This window comes from Carica papaya, chromosome 8 (genome assembly GCF_054855325.1).
Source record: "Carica papaya isolate Zhongbai chromosome 8, ASM5485532v1, whole genome shotgun sequence".
NCBI classification, from domain to species: domain Eukaryota; kingdom Viridiplantae; phylum Streptophyta; class Magnoliopsida; order Brassicales; family Caricaceae; genus Carica; species Carica papaya.
Window position 1 is genome coordinate 26,427,561 of NC_142316.1, and position 16,937 is coordinate 26,444,497.

Genomic DNA, 16,937 nt, shown 5'->3' on the forward strand with positions numbered 1-16,937 from the left:
TGCAAATGATAATAGTTTAGGACTCCACGACAAAGCAAGCAAAGATAATTATATCGAATCCATCGTGTAAATTTTTATAGATAACGGTCACGTTTCAATGGCCAAAGATGATTCTTTTTTCAAAGAAGGCAGTTTGTATGTATGTACAATTGACGAGTGTTGTGGTGAGAATAGTAGATAAGAGAAAGATTTCATTGCTATAATGAAAAGGGAGAAGATGACGTTGATATAACAATAGAAGATGCAGCAATGGATTTAATGGAAACTTGCTACATCTCCTTTTAAGGATAAAATCTTTATAACACTTAAAGTATGGATTCATAGTGGTCAGGCTACTAAAGAAACCACAGTTGTTTGCATAGAGATAGTGGCACTTTAATGCTCTACACTTGTATTATGTCTTTGAAGGATATTTGTGCAACAGATTGGGGGAGTGTGGGCGGATGAATAAGAATAAGGGACGCATTTTATGGAGATTTAAGAACTATATATGTATATTATTTAGACAAGTTCATATTGGTCTAAACTAAAGTAATTGGCAGTGTTAATTACTTAAGGACAAAGATATAGTTGATTGTTGACATTAGTTTTAAAATGGATAAGAAATGCAAAGGATACTCCTAGCTAGATTACTTATTCAACATAACAGAAGAAACTTGTAAGTAGTCAAAATACGATAGATCTGTTATTATCGATGATATAAATTTTATTGGAGAAAATACTAAAAAGAATTTTTCCGCTAGCTCTATCTCTCTCTATTTTTTACTCTATTTCGAAGAAAATGACGAAGTTAAAAAAATCCAAGCATGAAATAAATACACTGTAACACCCAAATTTTTTATATTTTTTTATTTTTTAATTTATTTTAATTTATATTAGAATTTTAGTTTAATTTTTTAATATTTAATTTATAAAATTTTGATTTAATTTAATTTAATTTAATAAAAATAAAAATAATAATAATAATAAAATAGGGTAAAATTATTTTTGGGATTTAATTGAAATTGATTTTGGAAAAAATAGGTGAAAATTTGGATTCTGGGGTGTTTTTGAAAAGAAAATAAAAAACCGATGGTCAAAACGCAATTTAGGAAAATTGTGCCACGTCAGCAGCCCAGTCAGCAGCCCCGGCCAACCAGAACACGCTGCGTGGTAAGGAAGCTGACGCGAGAGACCACGCGGGACGGAGCTACGTGGGCGATCCGCGTGCTCGCAATCGAACGGTCCAAATCTCATGCGTGCAGACGGCCTAAATCTCACACGCACGGACGGCTCAGATCGCATCGCGATGGAGGGTCCAGATTTATTCCTATCTTAATCGCGATCGGACGGTCTAGATTAAATCATGATGGACGGCTGAGATTAAAAGGAGAATGTTATAAATAACCTCACCCACACCCGACCACAAACCCTAGCCGTTAGTGCCCTCGCCGGAGAAGAAGAACCAGTCACCGAAGGAGCCGACTGCTGCCACTCGCCGCCGCACCGGAGGGTTTTCCGACTGCCAAACGAGGTAAATTTTCTCATATTGGCTCGCTTTTCGATGCTGAATCCGACTATGGCCATATCGAAGCCAAACCACCGGCCAATCGGCCGAAAAACATTGCCGAAGTCCAGCGGCGCCGCCGCGGCTTCTCTCGATTTTTGCCTCCGATGAGGCCCTTTCTGGTTCCCGTTCGATGCAATTTTTACACCACTGTGATCATCGTCCTTTTCTCTACAGGTTGACCGGAGCAAAACATCAAATTGTGACTTGCGCCAGAGAAGCTGCCGCACCCGAGAGCTCTGCCACCACCGGTAAGTCTCAATTTTTCGTGATTTTTTTGCCCATCGAGGGCCCTAGGGTTGTTTTATCGCAGGAACCAATGCAAGTTTGGCCGAATTCGGCCAGAAATGGCCGAAAACGGCCAACCTGAGGCAGATCGCTGTCGCAGGCGGCGGTGTCGTCGCTGGAGCACGGCGGAGCCGCCGTGCTGGAATTCCGATATTGGCTGAAAAGGGGCACTGGGTCTGATTTGAAGTTTTTTGGGACACGTGCAGGTACCAGTAGTGCGTTTCAATTTCCCGAGGAAAATTCAGAGAATTTAGGAACAACCCGTAAGCGCAGTGTAGAGTCGATTTCAGACTCCGAAACAAGTAAGGATTTCTCACCCTATTTTCTATCACGGTATTAAAGGTCAATAAATAATAAAACGACATTTCATGAATTAATACATGTGTAGAATTAATTAAGGTTACTAATGGAGTCCGAAGCTGATGTATTTTTCGGTCAGTTGTTGTTTGATTTATTTTTCAGTTTTAAATGCAGTATGGTATTTGATGTATTTATTTTATGGTTTCGTATGCATGAATCATAGTTTCTTTTATTATAGTTTGAATTATGATGAACCCGATATTGTGTTGTTTTGTTTGGTGTTCATTATTGGTTTATGTGTTTGTGTATGATTGGAAAAGTGAGACCAAGGAAAATGAAAAAAGGTTATGTGAATTGATAAGTGGATAATGTGGACAGCCTGACTAGATATCCTGGGAGATGGTGGACGGACTGAATCCGTAGGGAACCCTACCGGGAACGTGGTCTCTCATATCGGACGGGGTATGGAAACTTTATGTGTTTTGGCGACCATACCGGACAGGGTATGGGGATGACCCGTTTCACCCTTATACCGGACGGGGTATTGAGGTTTATGGTTTTGGCGCCCATACCGGACGGGTATGGGGACGGCCCGTTTCACCCTCATACCGGACGGGGTATTAAGGTTCATGGTTTTGGCACCCATACCGGACGGGGTATGGGGACGGTCCTGGAATCAGATTATTAATGTTAATAATTCACGTGTAGTGGAGACCCCCTATAGATCCCCATGGATACTAGTAGGCTGGTAAAAGAGGAAATTTGTTGTCTGATTATTGAAGTGTAAAAGTATAACATGTGTTATGTTATAAAGTGTATATGATTTTATGATGGTTATAATGTTATTGTTTCTATATGTTATTTTCACGAATCTCACCGAGGTAAGTGGACAGTAAATGTTTTTATCATTAATAAATAGTTTTGTTATAAATTATGCTCCATTGGTCGTTTTTGTTTTCTACCAACATTTACTTCTGTGACAGTGAGATAGTGTGATGTCTTTACTGGGCTAGTGTAGCTCATTCCTTACTTAACAATTTCAGATTAGAAAGATGTGGTTCCCGAACCCGTTTCGCAGGAAGACGGCGAGTTAGATGCCTAAAGATTTTATAGTTCTATTTATAGTTTTTATTTCGAGTATTTCTTTTAATTAACTTATTCTTTCATACGTTGAATACGTTTATGATAAGTCAATAATGTTAATTTTTATTAATAATAAAACATCAAATCAAATTTTTTTTAAAAACTATAAAAATTAATTTAATGAAAAAGTAAAAAAAAAAAGAATTAATTTGAACAAAAATAACATACATAACCAATTGGAAGGTGTCATATGTTAGTGACATGGATGTATGACATATAAATTAATGGCGTTGGCTTCTATTAATGGGAATGGATTAAATCAATTTTCTTTTTTTAATTATAAAAATTAAAGAAAGGACTAATTTGAAAGAAAATATATATAGACCAAATTATAATTTTTCCCTTTTTCTTATTTATTCTTATACATTACATCATACACAGAGAGAGAGAGATATATATATATATATATATACATATATATGTACAAACCCAAGAATCTCAAGAGTGAAAATATAAGAAGGTAAGTGGAAAACGGAGCATCCCCATTGACGCAAGACAAAAGAAAACGCCTCCTCCACTCCAAACTCTCACGCTCTAAGTCCATCCATCCCTGACCCTAACCCCACTCAGTCCCCCACCCCACCAAACAACAACTTACAGTCACAGACTCACAACCAAGAAAGACATTAGAGATGGGTTTCGCGGAGAAGACAACTCAGAGCAGCAACCAGAGCTCCGCCACTTCCACCACTGATAACCGGATTATGGGTTTCCTCTTAGTCTTCTTCCCTCAGGACCACTCCAACTCCAAATCGAATTCCATTGTTCATGATCCCGCTTCTTCTTCTTCTTCTTCTTCTTCTTCTTCTTCTTCTTCTTCCTCTTCCTCTTCTTCTCCCCCTGTTCCGTGTTTCAAGCCCAACCCTACTGCAAAACTCCTCAGAAGAACAAATTCCTCCGGTTTCCTCCTCACCAAAGCCCAATCCACCATCTCAATCTGCATCTTGTTCCTCTTCCTAACTCTTTTTGTCTTTACTATCTCCACCTTCGAACCCACCATCCCAATTAACCCCAGCGCCAAACCCCCTCGCAGATTCTTATCAGACCACCCCATCAAATCTCCTCCCTCTTCGTCTTTTTCACTTGGAATGTGGAGCAGGAATCCCCGGGGTAGGCCCCCGGAATTCGCCGACAACAGGCCGCAGTTCTTTGCTCTGCAAGGAATGGGCACTCTGTACCGGCGCGGCACTAAAGCCATGAACGATCTCCTGGTCTGTCATGTTGTCGAAGATGTCGGTGAAGATGAAATGCGCTTGTTTCTCAGGCTTTTGCACAGGTCTGGTGTCACCGCAAAATCCGACGTCGTTTTCATTTTCGATTCGTCTTCCGCTGCTTCGAGATTCCATGGTGTCATTCAAGAAGAGAACGAGTCATTCTTGGCCCTCGTCCAAGCATATCAACAATCTAATATCACGAGTCGCAACTCAGTATTGAGCTTCGACTTGGCTCAGTTCGTCAAGCCCGTTAAGAAGGAAGTTGCAGAGCCTATATGGGGCAGGAGAAGTCGAGGAAATTACAGCGCGAACTCAGTGGAAGGAGAGAATGAGTCTCCTCGATTGAATTACGGATCGGTGATTGGTTTCGAATCCAACGAGTTGGACTCGGAGAACTCTCTGGCCGGGTTTTTGGATCACGTGCCGATGAGTCTGAGAAGGTGGGCTTGTTACCCGATGCTCCTCGGTCGAGTCCGTCGCAATTTCAAGCACATAATGTTGGTCGACGTTAAGAATTCGGTCTTACTCAGTGACCCGCTCGGCCGAGTCAGGAATCACAGTCCCGAGTCAGTTCATGTATGGTTAAAGCAAGAGGCTGGCTCAAGCAAGCACGGGAAGAAAAATTCGGAGAGAACTCAGTCGGGTCGACACGTGAACTCAGGGATTGTGATGGGTGGAGCTAGGGGAGTTCGGAGATTATCAAATGCCATGTTGACTGAGATTGTTAGAGCTGCAATGCAACACAAGAAGAACCAGGTGACGGAGTCTGGAGTAATGAGTCAACTTGTTAGCAATGAGCACATAACTAGGGGCATAAACTTAATAACTGGCAGTGAGTTGATACCAGGGACGAGTTCAATTACTGGGTTGGATTCAAATTCTTCGCGGGGAGATTACGCTGTAGTCCATAGTGGAAATCGTCATTATAATTATCTGGTTATGAAGCAGTTATGTTCTTCTGAAGTAGAATCTTCTGTTTATAGAGATTGTTGATAGAGAAAAAGAGAAAGAAAAGAAGAGAAAATAAATAGGAAAAAGAATAATAGATGAAAAAGTTTTGTGTTCTTTTGTGTCCTTTTCCTTTGGTTTCCTTTTTTTTTTTTTTTTTTTTCTACTTTCTTATTTTGGTTATCGCAATTTGTAAAAAAAAAAAAAAAAAAAAACATATATGTGTATGCCTCCTTAAAATTTTCCCCATTAGCAGCAGCCTTGATTATATTTTGTTCTGATTCAGTTACTAGAATTGTAGTTTTATTGTTTTAATTAATTAATTAATTAATTAAAAATATGGTTAGAAATTTGACCATGTAAATTCATAAGCGTGACGATAATGATGAGATTAAGGAGCGGAAAATTAGGGGAGAGGGAAGATTGTGAAATCAGGTGGGTTTATAATTAAAGAGTAAAGATGGTCTCAAAAATTAATGAGGATAAAAGTAAAAGTAAATAGCTGATTTCGGAAGCAAGAATAGGAAAGTAAAAAAAAAAAAAGTAAAAGTAAAGCCCATTTGAGTTTAAATAATAATAAATGGGGGAAGGTAAACCCATGCTCTGCTATCTTTTCCCTCCTCCTCCTCAACCAACTCATTTATTAACTAAATGCATTTTATTTATTTATTTTAATATTTGCATGCCAATTACTTCGCTGCCATTATCAATCGATGCATGTGCACCAGTAATTTAATATAATAATTTTTAATGTTTGAATATAAGTTTATTGAAGCAAGTTAGATTAAATTTAAATTTTAGCTTTTTAAGTTAAGATATTATTACTCTACCTACAACTTTTTTTTTTTTATATTAACTTAATCCTATAAATTGAACAAAAAGAACAATGTTGTCCTAACAAGTTTAAAATATTTGTAATCCCCTTTACTTGTCTGCTTTATACATAAATACATATATATATATACACATGCACGTATATAATGAAATGTAATTAATCTACTTGGTCTGCCTGCAAATGATACGTATATACAAAAAAAAAAAAAAAAGAGAGAGAGAGAGAGAGATAGACAAAATAATGGTTTAAAGTTCTTAATATGATAAGTTAGACACGCCAAATATATAACTACTACAATCCTATTTTCATAATCTAACCATAACACGTTGCTACACTTATTTCTTCTTTAATATGATATATATATATATATGCTGAAAATGAAAGGCGGGAAATTAAATTAAAGCATCTTGCTATCAAATTTATAAGAAATTAAAACACATAATTATGCCATAACTATTATATGTATAAACAAATATCTAAATACTAAAAAAAAACTCCAAACTTATAGTCCTCCTACCTTGTGAGGTACCTCTCCTTGTCTGAAGTTCATCGACCCTAAGCTCTTCCCTTCTCATTCACAATTCCTTGCCTTAACATCTCAGAGCTTATATTTAGGTCTGCATCAAGTATAAAAAGGATCTATTAGTCCTTATTACCATTTTTTCTATCAACAATTCATTGCCGCTGCACCAATATTCAATTTTTGGCAACAATTCCTAGCCCCATCACCTTCAGTCTCCATCCCTAGTTCAACATCAAGATTGAACAGATTCTCCACCACATCCATAGATCAAGCTTCATCACCTCCACAACACTATTATTCCATTCTTAGCCACAATTGCCTTCAAACTGTATCTTTTGTTCTACAATAACATCAAAACGATTCCCCACCACCTCTATAAACCAAGTTTCATCGCGTTTTTTCCCATCGATAATTGACTACCCTTGCTTCACTTTTCAATACTCAACAATAATCCTAACCCTACTACCATCTAACTTGATTTCTTATTCTACATCAAGATCGAACTGACTTTTTACTCCACCCATAAACCAAGCTTTTGTCCTAAGCCCAACCTCCTCAAGTTGATAGGTTCATCTCATAAATAGATATGAAGTCATCTGCACAAGATATAGAGTTTCCGATATAGAACTCTGGATCAATAATGCAATCCAAAATCCCATATATACATTAACAACTAGAAACTCAAAATATTAAGTAAATTCTCCCTATTTGACCCACACTTAACAATAAAGTGAAAACCAAGTTTATAAAAAAAGAAATAAAGAACTGGAATTAAAAAGACGCCATAAAACTTACCTCAATAAAAGATTCTAATTCCTAGTGTAACAAACCAGTCGAAAACTCATTCATTCATTCACTCTTAAAAATTTGGAAATTTAAAATAAAAATACCTAAATTTTATTAATAATTTGAATTTTAATTACCGGAAGGGGTGATGGCCTCTACTTATAGAGCTGACCATCATCAATGAACTTAAATAAGAAAACCAGAATCCTAATAAAACTCTTAATCCTAATTTGAATTAAAAAATATAATTTAATTAAAAACAAAATATAAACTCTTAATTAAATAATTGTTTTCTCCTTGGGTAGTTAAGTCTCTCAATCGGTTTCCTCATTTTGATTACTTTTCGGTCTTGAATTTATATTTAACTTTGTCTCTTTTTTAATTTGCATATTGCAGCTTGGACATATTATTTTTTCAGAATTATGATTGAAGTAGATATTGGAGATTAGGTAGGACTTTATTTCTTCATAGCCAATCACTTTCTTCATTCTTCTCTTCATTCCTTTATTACTTAGAACTTTTCTTTATTTAATGTAGACCTAGAATAGAACCAAAAGACTTGAAGATGCCATGCACCAAGAAGAATCCCTCTCTAGTTTAGTGTGTTCCTGCAATAGGAATTTTTTTTCCTTTTTTTTCTTCATTTTGGTTTCTTGTTGGTTGTTATGATCGATTTATTCATTTATTTTGCCTTTGTTTTTGTAGGTCGTTGGAATCCAACTGGAAGTTTTTAAACCTCCCTAAAGAGAAACATAGCTCGAGCTTTCTTATTTGGGTGTAGTTCCTGCATCGGTGAGTGGGTTTTCACCTCCATGCTCTCAACCATGCTCTTCCCATAGCAGAATCAAATATGGTTAGTGTTCTTCTTGCTTTCTTCAATTGGCTTGTTGTGCTAGGAATTGGAACTTATCGAAGTAAGTCTCATAACGTCTTTTTAATTCTAGTTTTTTATTTACGATTCCCTATAACCTTGGTTTTTACTCGCTTATTATGTGCAGGTCAAGTTGGGAGGGTTTACTTACGATTTTAAGTTTCTGGTTGCTGATGTATATGTGAGATTTTAGATTGCATTATTGATCCCAGGTTCTACATCAGTTACTCATAAACAAGGCTACTAAGTTGTCATGTGAAGATATGCTCCCTCTCACTAATGGTGAACTTTGGGAAAATAAATGGGATAAATGCCTAGTTTGTAAGATCTTCACCATTAAGCCTATTTCTACTGGTCTTAAAACACATTAATACCATCTGGAAATTAGTCGTTGGTGTTAAAAATCAATACTTTATAAGAACATAATCCTCTTTGCATTCCCTATTGTAGGTTAAAAGGATGTTACCCTAATAAAAGGTGTTTGTAACATAAAAGGTGTCTCACTAGTCTTCAAACTTTATACTCTAGACATCACAATTAAAGAATTGGATTTCTTTACATGGTTTTGCATTAATATGAATAAACAAATTTAAAGTGGCTCAACTTATACAAAAAATAAGTACTCTGCTTGAGGTCAAGAAAGCAGATGAAGTTAGATGTTGGATGGACCACTTAAGAATTAAAGGAGAACAAAACTTATCTAAAGCCCTTATTCCTGGATTCTTAATTTAAAAATCAAACAAAAAGGGAAATTTGGTTATATTTCAATATGAATGACTATAAAAAATATACTACTATTGTGGCATTGTAAGTTATGATTTTACCATCTACTCGAAAAAAAAAAACTCTAATAATATCACTAAAACAAAATTTTCTTAAACCTTTTGGTCCATAGCTCAAAGTCGATATTATTAATTTTTCTCAAAAAGTAATACGAGAAGCAAGAGAATAGATGAAACGAGATATACTCAAAGAAAATACATAATCCACACCAATGTTAACGAATTAAATATTATGGAAGTACAAACAATAAGCATTTATAAGGACCTACAATATTAGATTCTTAATCAAATAAGAAATCTTGGTTGTTTGGAGTTGATGGTGCCTGAAAAGTTACCTTTCATACAACAACTACCCCTCATTAACTCAAAATAATATGGCAAACACATCTATAACTGATAGTGTTGACCCCACTCTTATAAGTAGTATACATACAATAAACAACTTGAACTCATTTCAGGGACTTAAAAGAGAGGCCTACCCACCCATGCACCCTTCTCCTAAAGAGGCATTATTACAGGAGTCTTCAATCTCAACAAATTTAGAATATCAAATCACTCAAAAGTATTCACTTGAACTAGTCTTACTTTAACTGTGGAATAAATAACATCAACCATCTTCAAGACCACATAGAAAACACATTAAAATGAAAAAGATGGCTCGACTTGCCAAACACAAAGATTAAAATATAAGCACTGAAATTGACACTAATGAACTCCCTATCAACTCTCACTTATCTAAAGGCCTAAGAGATTGACCTAGTGCCTCCAATAGAGTCATGAAGCTTATTGCAACTAGCTGTAAAGAGTTAGTCCATGCCTCTAGAATTAAAAAATTAAGGGTTTTACTAAAAACCACACAACATGATCTTCTTGTCAGCAAATAAATTAGATATAAATATAATGGCATCAGCCTGCTATAGACTAGGGTACAATCATTTCGAACTTTGGCCAACCAATAACCATAAAGGCAGACTCTACTTAGTATGGAAGACCTTAATGACAGTAACACCAATCCATTTTCAGGAGTTAACCTTATTAATATATTAATCAAATGATTCATATTCCCACCAAAATGGATACTCACATGTGTTTTTTGTCCTCCTTATCACACCACTAAAAAGAGATTTAGGGACTAGCTTCTATGATGAGGGTTCTCCATTACCTTAGTATGGCTATTAACTGGTGAATTTACTGAGATTCTAAGTGACCCCAAAAGAACCAAGGGCCAAAATCATGACAGTTCATTTTCTAATAATTTTAGGGAAATCTAGCTTAAAGCTTATTGATTTCTGCTTCATGTATAACCTGTTTACTTTGACAAATAAGATTTGGAGCTGCTAATTTAAAAGCCTGTCTTGACATAACCCTAGTTATCATCCATTGTTAATGTTTGTTTTAGAAGTCTCAATTTTACATGGTTCTATAACATTATCAGACCATAACCTGCTTATCATTACCACTTCATGATCTAAAAAACAAGCCAAGACATTATTTATATCTGAACTGGTTTCGCTAAGGGATGCCTCATATATGTTATGGTCGAAAATTCTTAGGAATAATCTATCCTTGGCTTGACAATGCATTGGTATTATCGGAAATTAAAACTACCAAAATGATTCTCGCTAAGTGGCACAAATCATATCGTGGTCCCACAGACATTAAGAACAAACATGTGTCCACTAAAATAGATCAGATCTAGTAATTTTAACTTAACCTGAATAATCTAAACAAAGAAGCTGCATTACAAAAGTAACTATATAAATGGTTGATCTAGAGATGGAATCTACTAGAAATAATAAAGTAGTGAAAAATGGGTAACTCACAATGAACACCAGATGTTTCCACTTACTGACAATGAAGAAGCATATGAATGAATTCATTGATGGCTATTAAAATTAATATAAATAATTGGTTAACATATCAACAAAATTTTCAGGCAACATTTTTAGGACAAATAAAACATGAGACACCAATTTTTTCCAATTAATTGAGAGAAGTAGTTTTCACTTTAAATCAATTACAAATTTATCTTAAAAATATTTGTTCTCTAACTATGACCACTTGTGGGGGCCCTTTCACCTCATCAATAAGCTTTCATTAAAATCTGAGTAATTCAAGACAATATATTATAATCTCTATGAACTTATTCATTATATACAAAAGAAATAGAAAAAAGAGGTTTGATAGCAATCAAGTGTGACATAGAAAGGTCTTTGATCGAGTAGAGCAGATCTCCTTACAATGCATTCTTAAGAATATGGGATTCTAAAATAAAATAATTTAATCACTATCCAACGTTTTACTACTCCTATCTATCAAATTACCTCAATCGAGGTTACATATAAAGGTTTTTTCCCACAACGAGGTTTGAAAGAAAGGAACCCATAACTATTTATCTTATTTACCAAAGCTCTCTTAAGACTTTTTTTACATGGTAAGTTAGATAAAGGAATCATTATAGTTAAAGTCAAACCATATGTCTTACTTGTTTCTTACCTAATTTTCTAGATGAACTATTGATCTTTTTACAAAGTAACACAAAAAATATTGAAAATGTCATGGCCTGCTTGAGAAGATATTACTCTTATTTAGGGCAATTTTTAAACAAAACTAAGTTTTTCCTTTTTTTTTTTAGCAAGATGATGAGGAGTGCCCTATAGAAACAAATACAAGAATTGTTTGGCCTAAATACATTAAGTAGCAAAAGAAAATACTTAAGTGTGCCATTTATAGACCAAAGGGTTTCCACTCATGGTTTTTGGGATTTGATAGAAAAAATGAGGAAGATAATAGGTTCGAAGCAATAAACCCTTTCTTATGCTCAGTTTTATATGCAATACTTAATTCAATCTTTTTTTTTTTTGTGTAAAAGCATTATTGAAGAGTTGAACCAAGTTATATGCAGATCTTTGTGGGGAGTAAAAAATGACCATTCTCATGGATTCTGCCCAATCCAATGGGATAAGCATTGTATGCCCAAAAAGCTAAGTGGTTTAAAGCACAAAAATTAAAAAAATTCAACTTTGTTCTTCTCATAAAACTAGGATGACATCTGATGATTGAAAACCCCAAGACATGGGTCCCCTTCCTCATAGTAAAAGATCTATAAGGAACCTCTATCACCTAAGATGACAAAAAACAACAGATTCCCCTGATGGAAAGGCATTCTCAAAACACAAATAATACTTAAAAATGAATGTTTTAGATTAATTGGAAATGGAAATACAACTACCATATTGTATGAGCCATTAATTCCCTACATTTGTGACTTTAGACCTTATAGAGTGTTCCATTGATATACCACTGTCAACTAGCTAATGGAAGAAGAGTAGAACATATGGAAGAACACCATAGTATTCCAAATCTTTTCCCATGTTATTGTGGAGACAATCATGAAAATTATAATTTCCTTAACTTAAAATGTTGAGGATATGTGAGGTTAAATTTCTTTTGATACCAAATCGAGCTACTAACTATGTTGTTTACTAATAGCAAACACTAAATCAAATGCATATAGTTCTCAAAACATTACTATTTAACACCAACTTTGGAAGTCCCAATTATAAAATTGACATAAACTATTATGGTGAAGGGTCATATACCATAGCCTCCTTGGCTTATCACTTAACTACCTATCTAATCTCATTTTCTATCATACATATGACATTATAGAAGACACTTACAATAATGTCTTTCTCCATTTAGTCAATTTCTATGGCTAGATTTTCCATGAGGAATAAGTTTTGATGATTTTAATCATATTAGAGGAATTAATTAATTGTGTATTTTTATAATTATTATAACAATTTGATTGACATCAAATTGCTTGAATTAGGTAATTGACAACAAATTTTCACAAATTAGTTAATTGACAACAAATATCACGAATTAGATGATTGACAATCAATGTAATAAATTAGATAATTAAAAAAATTAAAATATTTGGTTGATCGTTAATCTCTCATGTTGTATGTGTATATATATAACCTATACTCAATGAAACATAAGGCATTATTTTCAATTCTATAAACCATAATTATATAGAAGACTTACCATAATTTCTTTTAGATAAATAGAGGTGTAATACCAAAGAAGGTAATTTGTTTAAGTAAGGACTACTTTATGCCTATAATGGTAGACATGCTACTTTTATCGAGAAATAAAATCGTACACTAAGGTGAAAAACTCAAGTCAACATCATGGAATGTATCAGTAAAGCATCTCTACCATTCAATATGAGAAATCATATCCCAAACTTCAAAGGGGCCTAACCCCTTGAGAATTTAAAGAGACAAATTTTTAGCGTTTATATATGATGTAACGCTTAGACAGGAACATTTCTTCATTGGAGTGGCTTTAGCTGATGAAGATAGTAAATGAAAGCATATGTGATCTGCAAAGTTATTTGATCAACATTCACTACTTGCTGAAGCAGAAGCAATTCGATTAACGGTGACCATCACCAAGATGCACACACTCCCAAACACCTAGATCTGCAGCGACTCCCTCTTGATTATCAAACTATTTAAAAATCCTCAGTGATCCTTGACTAGTGTATCGAGCCTAATATGGGAGAGAATATGACACTAATGGAAAGACCAAATGTTTGCTAGAATTGGCTTGCTCGAGGACAAAATAGCCTAATCCACCTATTAAACTCGATGGGCAGCACAACAAAATTTTATACACCACGTAGTATTAGCGTAGTTGTCTATACAGAAGCATTATGTACAATTTTCTCTCTTGTCATCAATTCGTTATTGTTTGGGGAGCAAGAAAAAAACATATGTTAGCTATATATATAAGTGAAAAATGAGGTGGAATTGTGTTGCAATAAGATATTTGCATAGAAGTGTGGTTTGTTTATATTCATATTCCATTATAAAAAAAAGCCACCGACACCTTCCAAGGCTGCCACGTCTTACCGCACAAAATTAAATTGGAAGATGTCAAAGTTTGGTTTATTTTTTTTTAAAAAATAAATTCGTGTAGTCATTTCATTTTTGTGTTTATGGGAAATCACCATTTACGATCTTAACGAAATCCAATAAATGAAATCTTAATAAATTAACATTTCATTTGAATTAAGCTAAAATTCTGACCAGCAATTTCTTTTGGATAATTAAGAATTATTTTTAGATTAAATTATAGAATTCTTTTGTTTTTTTTTGGTAGATTTTAAAATATATATTATAATTACCAGTAAATAAAGGCAAGCTGTAGCTTTCTTTCCAATTTTAATGGTCCCAAAAAATTATAACTTATTATTTTATTTTTTCTCAAAAATTTTTAAATTCTCCTCTCTTTGACTTTTCCAATATTATATCTTCCCCCCACGCCTCCTAATTCTCATTTATAAATGCAATTCCTATATAAAACCCGTATTGGGTAGATATAATATAATATATATATATATACACATATATGTAAGTATATAATTTTCAGCAATAAAAGCTAATGATTGGATTAATGAATTAAACATTTTATTACAAAATTAGCGGTGACGATTTAAAGATCGCGAGCCAATGGGATGACGCAATTTATTCTCACGGGCGGCTTCACGAGTCTTTTTTGCATCACATGATTCTCCCTAATTTGCTGAAATCTTTGAACTTAAATTTCAACGTCAACTTGAGAAGTCCATAACGCTAAGTTAAATAAATCTATATATATATATATATGTATATATATCATGGTAATTTATTATTTTTTAAAGTAAAAAATAATAAATAATGCATTAATATTATATCAATAGAAAATTTTTAGATAATATTTATTTAAATTATATAAAATATAAAAATAAAATCTAATTTTAATTAATTATAAATTATAAACTATATAATTAGATTATAAAATTATAAACCGTATATAATACAAGACAATAATTTAATAATAACAAAATTATATTACAATGTATGTGTGCGCAACATGTCTGGCCGAATTCTTATTCCAGCCAAAGAGAAGGTAGTATTATAAATTAAACAGTACATTTTTATTTATTTATTTAAGAAAAAAGAACAATTATTAGCAATAATTAGCGGAGGAAAGGGGATTAATAATTTAATTTGATTTAATTATCAAATAAGAGATAGCAAGTGGGTATTAATTATGTTTTGGATAATTGATTAGAGATGCCACGTGGCCGTGACCCATTGAATTAAAGTTGTATACGAATGGAAACAGAAGAAAAGGTCACTTCACATGACTTGATTGTTATACGTAATTAATTAAGTTGTTATACGAAAGTTAGGCGATGAGTAATTATCATTTATCAATCAAATTCCAAATTCGTTTTTTGTTTTTTGTTTTTTTGGTACGTGTCTGTTTTTCTAATTTAATAACGACGATGGTAATTATCAGACTCACCTCCTTACATTCAACTATAAGTTTCATTTCAAACTCGGAAATATTTATATTTTAAAATTGAGAATGATTGGTAATTTATTTATTTATTTTTGTATAGAAATATATATATATAGATTTATATACTTATAAGAATTCAGTAAGTACTAATTAACTTGGTTTAAGATAGAATATGATTAATAATCATCCAAAAAGACAATTAGAATGTGATGTTAGATGTTATTTGACTAATTTGGAGGGAATTAAATTAATTAATTCCAATAATAACTTGGAGTAGACCATGTCAATAATTAGCACGTGAAAGGAGGATTACGTACTCTTTTTTTAATCAAAATTTCTTCAAGTATGTTGTAGGAATGATAATTTAATACAAATATAATGTAAACTAAAATGAATATAATATTTTAATTTAACTTAATTATATCCTAAATTCAATGTTTCTTTATCTTTTATTTTCTAATATTTGAAAAACAAATTCATAGTTTTAAAATTAAATAAATTAATAAAATTATGTGTGAAATGTGTAAATCTACTTTTATTTCCACCATAGCCTAAATTCTGAATATATTTTTTTTTGTGTGTGTGTGGATTATTGGCGCGTATTATGACTATGATCATGTGCTTAATTCCAATTGATTCAAATTGATATGTAATTATTTTTTTAATAAATTTTATATTTTCTTTAAGAAGAGTAGTGACAGAGTTGACTCATATTCTCTACTTATCATGATGTCGTTCTTTAATTTATTTAATTTTAATATTTTTTAACCATTAAACTCATGAAAAAAAATTCTAATCTTAACCAAAACCATAACTTTACCAATGTTACTCACTAGAGTACTCCAACTCAAATGGATCATTAGGATAACCTATTTTATTTATTTATTTATTTTTCATCTATTTTTAATTATTCAGCACATTAATCTAGCAATTAATTAAGTGAGGTTTCTAAATTGTACGAAACCGAGATAGACAGATTTGTGTGAGTGTGTGACCAAGGTATGGTGGGTAATCGTGAGGAATTGTTGGGCTCTGCATCTTGGAGAATGTATATGTGTGTGGCCACTGGATGGTCAATAGAGGTAGGTATATGCGGTAATTATGTTTTTTGTGTGTGTGCGGTGACCTATATGAGCAATTGTGTGTGAATGTGTGGCCACTGGATGGTCAATATAGGTAGGTATATGCGGTAATGTATGTTCTAAAAAGTTTGTGTGTGTGTGGGAAATTGTGTGTGTGTGTGGCCATAGGATGGCCGATAAGGAGAGGAATATATTGTAAGGCAGGTTCTGAGAATGTGGCGTGAGTGTATAGTAGCCAATAAAGGCGATTGTGTGT

At 33.4% G+C, this 16,937-nt stretch overlaps 1 protein-coding gene across 1 annotated transcript; it reads left to right on the top strand.

The window, feature by feature from the left end:
• Positions 1-3,703: 3,703 nt before the first annotated feature.
• On the top strand, positions 3,704-5,556 carry LOC110817086 (uncharacterized). Its single transcript, XM_022045482.2, has one exon. It carries the CDS (start codon positions 3,910-3,912, stop codon positions 5,482-5,484), a length of 1,575 nt encoding a protein of 524 aa, XP_021901174.2. The 5' UTR covers positions 3,704-3,909; the 3' UTR covers positions 5,485-5,556.
• Positions 5,557-16,937: the final 11,381 nt, after the last annotated feature.